We start from the raw sequence: 12680 nt of genomic DNA, 5'->3' as shown, positions 1-12680 counted from the left end.
TTATATGATACGGATAAAACTCCATAACTATACAGAATGTATAGGAAATTTTCCGCTGTATACAGTAGTATATAACTTTAGTAGATCGTAAGGTTACACAAGCATTTTCCCCCAAAAAACTGCGAAAACCGCGTATAATTGCCGTATATAAATGATTACAGCATCATTACTGTCATTAACATCATGCTTGTGCAGCCATGCGATCTACCAAATTTATATACCAATGCATAGAGCGGAAAATTTCCTGTATGGTTGATACTGCTTTAGTTTTTTGTTCCTATGCAATAAAAGAGTTATACTGAGAAAGGTCAATTTACCGATTCTATGTGTAAGGTTATTTATTAGGTGTGTTTTTTGGCCAACGCCAATAGATATTGACCGGACAAAACCCGGATTTACATAGCTTAAAGTGTGTTCTTTTCAAATTGATAAAGCTTTTTCTTAAATTCGGTTGCATAGCGGTTGCACACTGACTTGAAATTTGATCATTTTGAGGGGTATTCGGTAAACGGTGACGTCCTTTATTTTTATCCTGCTGTTGATATCATGATATTGACAGGACAATACTTATATGAAGACAAAATCAGGCTTTCTAGTGGTGTATTTAATATTTCACCACCTCTAACGACAACTAAGATATCGGCTTGGAAACACAAGGATAAATGTTTGTTGCTGTAGTCACGGTTGAATGAAAATAATTTCATCTAAAGAATTTGTAGTTAAAATAAAATTGTACCACAAACTAAATAACTTATTGAAACTTTAAAATGCTGATACAAACATACAAAGTACTCTCTCACCTTACATGGAAAAATAAATGTAACTGACCTTCAATTTGCGGAGCTCGTCAGACCATTTGCAACCTTCTTTGTGATGTATGCAATAGACAACTGAGCTCATAATTGCCTTCTCCGATTCCGGATCCGAATAAATCTAAAACAAAGACAATAATATAAAATTAATACTATTTAAATATAAATAAAAAGATAACTGCTACAATATGTATAACAATAAAAAAATTACAGTAAAACTAACGGTATGACTTTCATTGTAATGCTGTAAGACCGTGAGAAATCATTTAATAAAAGGATTAACCGAGAAAACCACGTTTTTATATCACCTATTCATCGCACATAATAATATTTAAAATTTAAAACCTTTCGTTATAAATAATTCAATAGTAGATGCGATGCGATTATGATCTTTTATGTGTAAGGAAATAATAAGCTTATTGAATTGTTATTGTTATAAACGTGCAACTAAAAAGGATTAATTGCAAAGTGGAATATGTTTTAATTGTTCCTAATTAGCGGTCGACCTGACTTTGAGGCCGGTATTTCACGTGATCTGACCACAATCTGATATGTCTATGACTACCACGAACTCGTTGACCTAAATGCCAACAAGGAGAGAAGAGATGGTCGTCAAAGAGAAAGATCTTTTTGGTTGAAGACACTCAACGAAGAGTTTTCTTAAGAAAACCCAAACGTATTTAGCAAAGTTGCAAAGCGTAAATTTTATTTATTCGAGTCGTTCTTAATTATTCTAAGGCGGTTTCTTAGTCGTTTTATTACATATGGTTACGTAAATGGGTCATTCATATCTCGATCTAGATTCCAAACGGTTTTATTTACTGAGTAAGCATTAAAAAAACCGTCTACGCGGATTTAAACTTTAAAGTTTTAATTCTTACGTTAAATAAAAGCGGTATCCTCTCAAAAGATTTTTAGTAAAACTTATTATTCACCACACTGGTTTTTGTTGCTTCACTAAACTAATTCTATAGACTTTGGTAATAAGACGGGAAAACCCTACTGTGTTTGCTGGTTGGACACGTAACGGAAATAACGACGACGAATTAATCATATTTATCAAATTGTGTGGTTGAACAAGAAACATCCGAGAAATTTATCAACAGAAAGGAAGCAAGAAAAGAAAAAATTTGTTGTAATAGTTGGATAAAAAGGTTGTTGAACTAGCTGTTTTTAAAATTTAATTTATTAACTAAAAATAAAGATATAGAAAAATTTACCAAAGACGAAAGGTAGCGATGCAGTAGAGTGATGTTAAACGAATCAACATTTCAACTACATCATAAGAAAATATTTTTGCTGTCCTTTCCAGAAAATAAGTATTTTCTATATAATAAGTTTTGAATTGACTTCAGATAATCGTTTCGAATACAAAGTTGTTTATCAGAAATGCACATATTTCTGGACACAGTATGGCAGAAAGAATCTGTTAAGGCAAAAGTGAAAGCAAATTCGAAACTCTTGATTTTACGCATCAAGAGATTACAGATGCAAATAAACTAAACATCCCATAATCTGTTTTTAAAGAAAAACATAGTACTTGGTACAAGTTTCACCAATAAAAAATGTTTAAAATAATATAAGCTCAAACTTTAACGTTGTCATCAAAGAAATGATCATTCTTTTAGCAAATTTATTATTTCATATTTTTTGCATCAACCCAAAAATATAACCTAAGCCAAAATGAGATGAAAAGCAAATCTCTAGATGTCATAAACATTTACAAAGGACGTATTTACAGACTGGATATCTGATTAACTACGACCTCTTCAAACACTTTCATTGTCAATAGACTTAATAATCCTGTGCGGAGGTGTTGGTATGTTTGCTGAATACACCAGATGGTTTCCGAACTTCTAGAGTTTTTATTTAAGTGAAAATTTAGTCTCTCAAATTTTAAGCTACCTCTTCAACCACTTTTCATAAAACCGAAGGAGATACATTGTTTTAAAGAGGGAGCTTTACTCTTTAATTTGACATATAAATCATTTCTTTATACCTAGTAATAAGTTCAGAATGATTGTTTAAAGTTTACGTTATTATTAGAAAATTCTATAAAAAAGTTAAAATGTAGTTTTTTAAATTTTAAGGTACATCTCCAAACACTTTTCATAAAATCGAAGGAGATACATCGTTTTAAAGAGGAACCATTTCTTTATACCTAGTAATAAGTTCAGAATAACTTACAAATAAGTTCACGTTATTGAATAAAAATAATCTTAAGAATCAACCAGCATTTGACAAAGACATTTTATATCATTAATAAAGTTATCTTCTATGTTTATGTTGTGCTGAGTGTTCTTTCGAAACAATATTGGTTATCATTTCGCATTTCTTGATGAATCATGAAATTTATCCTTTTGTTGCAGGTGACAACAATTCATTCACAACTTAGCTCTTGTACATGCTTTTCCACATTGTGTTATTTTTAAACTGGCTAAAATGGTGGGTCAACAAATATACGGTTATATTCAGTAATGTAAGGATTTTCTGTGTCACATCAGATAATGGTAAGATTTCGTCTAAAATAAAATCAGGACATAAAAATGAATCAAACAAATCGAGGCAACAATTTTTCAGTGGAAAAATAAAAGAGGGCCAACCCAATCCAAAATCATATGCAAATAAATTGGTATTGCTCCAAATAGACTGATTTTGCAAACTTCAATAAGTTGATTGATTAACAACACGTTGAGCGAGCATTCTCACTTTTTGATTTGTGTGAACATGACGCAAGCAATCTGAGAGTTATTCATGTTATAATTTTCGCTGATAATTTAATTTCCTTGTTATTAAAAATACAAAAAAATTTCAAAAAATATTTAAAAAATGCAGAAAATGTAAAACAAATTTATCAAAAAAGTCTCTTAATCTCAAATTAAGACGTGAAGTAAGAAAAATTTTTTAACTATTGAGAGGTTCGCGAACCGTGTTTGAAAAAAAAAATGTGCTCTTTTAAATCGACCGCTTTTTACGTTATCCAATTTGTAAATCTGCTGAAATTTATAGTGTCATTGCCCCGGCAAAACTACCACAACAGTAATCGATAAAATTTTTTGCGAAATTGCGGTCTAGTTCCATTAACATTTTTAACCGAACCAATCGAACAACAAAAATTTTGCTACAACACATTTAAAAAAAAGCGTTGAACAGAATTTTTTTAACACTACTAGAAATATGGCAGGTGTGAAGAAATAAATTTTAATTGAAATTTCTAGGTTGATATCTATTTTTTAACGTGGGTTGTTTCAATGAACAAGCAAATTTAATAATAATAAAAAAACATTCAGCACACCTGCTTAAGAATGCCGATATAGCAAAGCGTAGGTTTATATTTAATTTTCAATTAACACCATCAGCATCGATTAAAAAAAAATTTTTTTAAATTTGAATATAAAGAATCATCTAATAAAACGTTATCATCTTCAAACTGATTGGCACGAGTCAAGATAATTTGTAAATAGTGATAAACCGATGTAAACTCAACTCCTTTTATAAATAGGCGGCACTATTTTTGAATGAATTGGATAAACACGACGGAAATTATAAACGTTTAGGTTCACTGAATCTAAATACAAGCGCTTCCTCTTTGTAAAGAGATAATTCGATATGAATCGATTTGAAAGTAATTATTATGTGATATAAGATAAAAACCGTGACGAGAAAATTTTTCGTTTCCGGATTAAAAATAATAATCAAATATAAAAAGATCTTATTGAAATTCAAAACAAAATCTTACTCAAACTCATAACGAAATCTTTATTTAAATCTTAATTTTCGTCTTATTAACATATTAATCTTATTATCTAAGCCATTGCATAATCCAACAAAATCCTATTATACCATTATAACTGTAGTTAATGTTACCTATTTTCAGTTTTTCTCGAATAATTATCACATTAACCGAGTTGAAAAACCATATCAAAGCACTTCCACGTGAGGAGAAAGTTTTAATCGTCTCCACTTAAACGTCATTAAATCGGGATTAATTTAATTAAACGTTTACGAGTGCAATTTTGTGACTTTTTGGGCCATTTTTGCTAAACGTAGCGGAAAAAATTTCATAAAGAAACCACATCTCGATCTTATTCAATGATAATATTAATGAGGGAGTCCCAAGTTTCGTTCTGTTTCCTTTGAAGCTGAGTGAAATTTTTCTGCATGACTAAGCGCCTCGGAAGGCTTTAAAATAACACACCAAGACCCGATCTCTGAACCGTCTTCTTCGGCGGCGACGGCGGTCTTCGGGTATGCTAATGCGGGTCTATAACTCTTGTCAACCGTTGGACCGAGTTATTTTCTCATAGTCTTTTCTCCCCGAGCAAGAAAGAGAGGAGAACCTTGGGTTCGTTATTGCAGTATTGCCGCGTGATGTCATCGGACAACAACCTGTGTTCATAAAGTTTGGACATATTTTTTTAAAGATCATCTTAATCTTTCAAAGAAATTATTAAATTTTATTACTTTAATAATATCAAAGTTTTAAAATGTTACAAAAGTTATGAGTTTTAAGAAAGCTTTACGACCTATTAGTTTTGGTAATTCAATTTCCGATTCGTTTAAACTAAGTGAATCTCAAAAAATTTGAAAACAAGTGTTTAAGATAGCTACGTTTCATCCATAAATTAAAAAAAAATTCTATTAAGTTTTATGACCACAAAATTGCAAGAACCGTCATTACATTTTGGCAAAAAATGTCTGTTCCTAGAAGAATAAAAAAAAGTATTAAATGTTATTGCTAACCTAGATAACAACCACAAAATGGTGTGATGTTAAATCATCGTAAAACTTGAAATACTTCGAATTGAAACCAAAAATGTAATAAAATTCGTTATGGTTTTCAGATAAATTGATCAAAATTAGAGATATAATATTAATAATAATCACAAAGTTGCAGATAAAAAGAAGTAGATATTTACCTGGGGGTAACGGTATGCGAAGCCCGAATCGGTGAAGATGAATCCTAAATTCATGACAACTCCAAAACATTGTACCAACGAAGACCTAAACTTAAGGCAGATAGACTTGTTATCTGGTCTACATGGAATCACGAAAGACGTCAGTTTTCAAATTGTCATAGAACTGCTCTCAAATCTTCTCATTCATAGAAAAAAGTATGGTTCAAGACGTGCAAAATCACCCGAAAAGTCGCAGAAACTGCTCTGAGCAAAATCAGTACTGATTGGAGGTACTAACTTTATAGTAAGAACTATGTTAAGAACTTATTATGATAAGATGCCGTGAACACACATCACCATGCTGAAAACACCATACAAAACCAGCCTTGACATCGGATCACAATCAAATGCTATTGAACTATTGCATCAAAAAAAGATTGAGCCCCCCATGTATATTCAGTTAAGATAGAATATTGCTGTTAATTCCAAAACACCTAGAAGCCGTATATCACAAAGTACACAATTGTTAGAGTACGAAATGGGCAGACACACCTGTGATATGGTAGCATCAGCGAAGTAAGGAGATAGAAACCACATGTGCCCACTGTTGGGTAGCAAGGCGTGCCAAAACTATCCGCTCAACAAATTATACAACGGATTGCTTTGAAAAAATTCACAAATTCGATCACCAACAACAAGGTTGCTACAAATACTCCCTGACTTGTGTGTGGTCTCACCGATACGATGCTATAAAATCTAAACCCAGAATCCCGAAGACTCCAAAGCCTAGAGAAATAGAGCAGTTGGTTAATAACCAAACTGAACTTCGTTCAGAAAATAAGTCTATTTTCTAAGAGTGTATTATTATTTTCTTTCCTTTTTTTTGCGACTTATTAATAAAGGCATTATTATTATTATTATTATAAATGGATCATAAATTTACCGAATCGACGACAAAATCCAGCGACCATGTCAAACTGATCTATAGTATAAGAACAGAATTAACATTGACAAGAAAAACCAAACCCCCAAAGATGAAACTATCGACCTAGATTTACTTGTGAACTCGATTTGAGAACAGATCACATCACCTTTAGGAAGCTAGTTCTGTTAAAATCATAAATTAACTGTAAGAAATCCATCAAAAATCTTAATAATTATGCAGCTTTAGCCTGCTTAAATTAACACAGTTAGAGAGCTCTGAATCGTGCTGTGGCAATGCTGAAACTTAGTATATATAAAAATTGCGCTTTGCAATACAAACAGCTAAATTAAATGCCAATAAAATATCGGAAGGAAATTGATGAAATTTGCCCAGTGACATCAACTGGGCATAATCAACTAAACACACCTTTGATTGTTCGATCTTATGACTATAATTCAGAGTATACTTAATCTGTCATGAGAAGAAACGCTGACCATGATCAAAATTTTACTTCACGATCAATACTCTGATATTCGTCGTAGTCTACAATAAATCACGACAATAGGAGTTTGGAGAATAATTTTTTATCAGTTATCCTATCTGGAGATTTGAACTGTAAACATCTCAGTTGGAACTTCAGATTAATCAACTTCGTTGGCAGAACATTTTGGCAGTGGGAGCCCCACAACCTTAACATCTCTCATCTTGACAACTGCATACAAACTCAAACTCAAACCTGGCATTGGATCACAATCCAGTGCTGGTGTATTATCACGAAAGACACGTATAGAATGTTAAACGGTTTTTATAAAACTTTGAACTTGACGAGTTTTATACCCTAACCTGCTTTACTTTTCAAGTTTAATTAAAAGAGAACCGCATCCAACGCTCATCAAATGCTCGTAGAAGTTTATGGCAATCTGTTGTTCCAATACCCAATACTAGAGATGTCTAGAGACTCAAAACATAAAAAGACAAAGAATGCAATCAGTATAGGACAAAGATGACACCCAAATACAAAAGCTGTACTAACCTCAGCAGCAAATCTGATTTTGAAAATTTTATTTAAATTCGAAGACAAACATTTTTAATGACAATGGTGGATTTACATTTTTATGTAATATTTTGTCCATAAACGTGCATAAAGCTTATAGCATATATTATATTAATCTATTAAAGTTCCCCTTATTTCAAGAATTGTTTCGAAATACAGCAAATGCATAATCTTAAACGTAAAATTGGTATTTTAAGATATATTAATGATCTCAAATTCCTTTTACCACTCAAGCCTGTAGTATTCGTTTTCGAAATTCGGTTCAAACTTTAATTCAACAAGAATATCCTATTACTACAATTTGCCTCCAACTTTGGAAACCTGATGGTGTCGTCGTTATTTAAAAAGTTCTCAGCAACCCAACTGAAAATCAACTTTGAAACTTCCCCATCTTTGATCTCCAAGAGCTAGTGCAATCTAATTGAAGCAACTTTTTGAAGTATTTTTTCGTCAAATGTATCTGAAGTTGTTTAAAACCGTTATAAAACCAAAATTTACAATCGTAAGCAAAAAAAAATCAGAAGCAATATTGCTTGCCGCAAGATCACCATCAATTCCGCTTAAAAACAATCATAATCCCCGAACAGATCCATAACTCGTAGTCGGAACGCTTTTTTTAAACGAAGTAGGTGGACGTTAATTCGCTGCTGAATTTTTTTTTCATCCTTTGTCAGCGTGCGCGATGCCAAAATCCTCTTTCGATATCTGTAAGTTGTAAAGTGGCTCGCGCTTCTTCTCTTTGGAGACCGCACGACTGCTTTAATATTTCCTGATATCCAGCAGTGTCTTCCATTACCAACTTTAAGGCTTACGGCTCTTTAAAGCGCCAATAAATCATCACCGGAATATGAATGGAGTCGTTAAGATTCTGTTCGGTTCGGAATTTTCTTTGCTTCGGCCCAATGCGTAATGGATTTCTTTTGCATACAGTTCAGTTGCAATTAGAGAAAACGATAAAGTATGTTGTTATATATTTTTTTATTGAGTAATTTTGATAATATTATTACTTGAAAAGTTTTTTTAATTGTATTTACGTAACATCAACGTCGTAGTTTTAAGAAATATATATCAATTTAGTTTCTCTCCAATTATACGTGTGCTGCTCGTAGAAAATTCAACGGAGTGAAACGTATTCGTGATGTATGAATCTTTTACGAACTGTAAAGACGATTTTCTATGAATATTACATGAACTCGTTATGAACGGGACAAAATATACATTCGTTCAAACATTGACTTTACGAAATTCAACGTTATCGCGTCGTTCTTTTTAAAAAATCAAATGCATTGTTAATAAAGAGATAAAAATGAAACACTAATAAAATTTTGTTAAAATTTTGAAGTGATTCTCCTTGGCATCCATAAAAAAAGAAAATTTTCTTCAACATCTTATTTTAATCAAACTTGTAATGGGTAACATCCTGTCACCTTTTGGCCGTGCTTTGTGAAAGCGAGATAATTGCAAAGGAAGTTAAATTTAAATGTAACAGGTGCTGCGGTACCAAAGAAAACTACAGGATGCTCGCTCTTCAGAGCTTTTTAACCTTCTTTGAAATACACAATAAGAATTTAATATTTCCAACTTTTACAAAGTTTTCTTGTTCTATATCTACCGAAATGGAAGCTACAGTTTCATTCAACGGTCGAGTGCGCGTTTATAGAAGAGACGCGTTCGTCTCGGAAGCTCATTAAGCTCGGAACATAGGCAAAACGGTTATTGCTGAAGGTTTAACGGACCAAGTTTCCAATGAGTATAATGCGGCTAACAGAACGTTGATAATCCGCCTGTTGCCTTGGAATATAATTGAAATTGAGTAATCTGTGGCGGTTTTGATGCAGCTGGTGATATGCCGCTGTTCAATAAATGGTTCTTTTATGTGTTACGAGATTCCACTAAATGTAATAACAAAAAACGGACTAGTAATCGAAACTATATTACTTCCTGATTATACTAACTGTAGTGTTTTGAGTGCGTACGTATATGCAAATCAATAGAATCAATATTTGTTTTCTTATCTATTTTTTTGATATGAACCTTTCAAAATTTGTTATGTATCCTATTTGAGACTATTCATATTATTTTTTTAATTTAAGTTTATATTGACATTCATGCTTTTGATAAGATAATATAAATAGTTTCTAGTGTTTGTGGATTATATAACTTTTATTTGATCAATATTTTATTTAGTATTTTTTCAGGTATGATTGATTAGAATTGAAAGTATTTTTAAAGTCAATTCTAGTGAATTAGATATGGCATGTCTTGTGGAATGTCAGAAAAACTTAAGTAATTTTTAGTTCAAGGTATAGATTAGATATATTCAGTTAAAGTAACATCCTAATGATAAAGGTAGGTTTGGTATCTTTAGAAGTTGAGAACACATTGCGAGATTTTAGTAAGTTCTTCTGTTTTACTTGAAAGTTTTAACAAGTTTCTGCGTTTTGCGGTCTAATTCCTTCTCAGAGTAATAAGCAAAAATTTACTAGAAGTAATTGGAGAAAATCATAAAATTCAGAAAAATGGAGAGCATGGTTTTAATAGAAAATACAAAATCCGATCATATAATGAAGCATCCATCAAAAGAATTCGATAGTTGAGAGCAATAATTAAGATGAATAACAATTTCACAATAGTTAAGATGAACATGTAGATCACATTTCCTCAGAAGACTTTTTTGAAAGCATTTACAGAATTATCTCAACATTGACTTGACAAAAAAATGACTAACACTATTCTAACGAAGAACCAACAGTAATTTGAGCCACAAGATTTACGATGTGAGGCAATACTTCGTTTGATTTAGGTTTTCGTTGAAAGCAGCACTTTCGCTATGAAAAATTTATTTCCTGATCGAAATTTATTATGCCAATAGAACAAAGGCGTTATTAGGCAAGATATATGACAATGAACTCGATCTATATAATGACTATGTTGAGTTGGGTTGGGTTGATTAGCTTTTCTATGTAGTTAAACGTTACATTTGGTTTGACCACAAATAAAGTCGATACTTTTCTTTTGTTACTTTCAATGTGGTTTCATAGTATAACCATTTACAATAATTAAAACAAACTTTCATTCTGTATCTAAATGCTATAGCACAATTTTGATCAACCTAGATTCCTAAGGTATGCGAAGAACATGTATACCCGACACTTCCAAAATTACAAACAGAAAAGAAACAACCCTTTTTGTATCAATGTGTCATTTTGTGCATACTTTGGCAGATAGAATGACTTGAATGCGTATCTGCAAGGTTTATCTGCATATCTTGCAAATTATTTCTAACTAATCCATTTTGCAGAAGAAAATCTCGAAAAGTTTCAGTGGATCTAAGATTCTTTCAGAGTTCAAACTCTACCAGAAATTGCTTCGTAGGAAGAAGAGAATATAAATATTCAACACAGAGGTCAAAAAATAGAGATCAAAATAAACACAAAAATTGAATTGAAAAGTTCAAAACCACAAATAAAATAATAAATTTTAGTTTATCAAAAAAAATGTATTCAATTTCTGCTTTTATTTATATTTCGTTTTCATATAAATTTTTAACAGTTACAAACAAAGCGATGCGAGTTTTTTAAATCAGGTCATAACTATTTCAAAAAAATTCCTTATATTTCCATTGTAAAAATTCTTATAAAATGATCTAATTCAAAACCGAGTTAATCATCATTGCTACAAAGTTATGAGTAACACAAAGATATCAAACTGGATTAAATATTTTAAAGAACATAAACACCAGGTGCGTTCATTTAAGTATTTTCAAGTATACAATTATTATTAATGACATAAGAAACTTTAAAACAGAAATTTAGAAACAGTTGCACAATACTGACATAAAGTTTACATCATGATATAAGAAACTTACTGGAGTGACTTCTTGTATTGGTCCACTACTCATCATGGTATTTATTTCGTTATTCTTGAGTACCGGTATAGAATTGCTGCTTGGAGTTGGAGTTACCGTTGGACTAGTAGTTGGATGCAAGTTGATCACACTCTCCTTAGAGCTTTTGTTCGGGGAAATTCTCGCAGGAAAACTCAAAGTTTTCGTCCAATGGGCAAAACTTCGTACCATTTTCTCCGACACGTTAACGACAAACGAAAAAACGTCCGCGAACAGAAAGAAAATAAAAAACGGACCCGATTCACCAATAAAACCACTTTGAAAATGATTATATCCCTTTTGTAATTTTAAATAAAAATTGATAACAAAATAAAAATTCACTTTATTTATTTTATTCACGTTGTAGTCTATATAAAAATTACGTATAAGTCTTTTGAATAGAAAGAGCGTGATACGAACTTTACGCCTAAACGTCTGGAAACGATCTGTATATTGTACGCTTTCAACCTAGCGGCCTTCCATGGCCTTTCTCCCCACCAATTTTGAACGAACAGCTGTTCCCAAAGCTGGAAAGGTACACGATATAGCCAGCATAGCATAGAGTGGGGAACGAAATCTTCTTCGAGGTAACCGGTAAATCGGTGTTTTGTTTTCCACCTACTTTCTGTGGCAACTTTCTTGTTTGTACCTGTTCGTACACGTATAAACTAATGCGTGACCGCGGCTGATGAAGAACGTTTTAAACCTTTAACATTTCGTCTTTTTAAGATATTTACCATAAATTATAGATAAATTAAATTTATCTAGGATAGTAGAGTAACAACTAATGATCAAGTAATTGTAAATCATTAAAAATATTTACAAACAAAACGTGTGTAATTAGAATTCTTTAAATTCTTTTTCAAATAGCCATAAAAACATCTGTAGAACAAATTTTAAGAAGTTAAAAAGTAACAGCTTGTCGTCAATTCTCTTCTGTTAGTTCTTATTGAAAAGGTCATGGCTTAGGATCGTTTTCTATTTCACACAATGGTGGTAAAACCTCAGGCAAAACCATCCTAAAGAACATAACTTTTTAATGTACATTAAATTTGGAACATTAACTAACTTACTCATCAATTTCAACTAAATGATAACATAGATA

The 12680-nt window shown here is 31.8% G+C and overlaps 1 protein-coding gene across 4 annotated transcripts in view; it reads right to left on the bottom strand.

Annotated features, from left to right (window-relative positions):
• Positions 1-12680, bottom strand: part of LOC111426926 (TNF receptor associated factor 4) — a 69334-nt gene that overhangs the window by 4830 nt on the left and 51824 nt on the right. For 2 of the 4 annotated variants that reach the window (XM_023061821.2, XM_023061820.2), the window contains exon 3: positions 829-933. In XM_023061821.2, the coding sequence (XP_022917589.1) occupies positions 829-933 (105 nt within the window). Of the gene's footprint in view, positions 1-828; positions 934-1693; positions 1779-11557; positions 12032-12680 lie in introns of those variants that run through there. The other 2 variants (XM_023061819.2, XM_023061823.2) reach the window with 2 other exon arrangements.

Source organism: Onthophagus taurus, chromosome 2, assembly GCF_036711975.1.
Source record: "Onthophagus taurus isolate NC chromosome 2, IU_Otau_3.0, whole genome shotgun sequence".
In the NCBI taxonomy this organism is placed as follows: domain Eukaryota; kingdom Metazoa; phylum Arthropoda; class Insecta; order Coleoptera; family Scarabaeidae; genus Onthophagus; species Onthophagus taurus.
The sequence above is the reverse complement of the archived record's forward strand: the minus strand, read 5'-3'. Positions and strand labels throughout refer to the sequence as shown.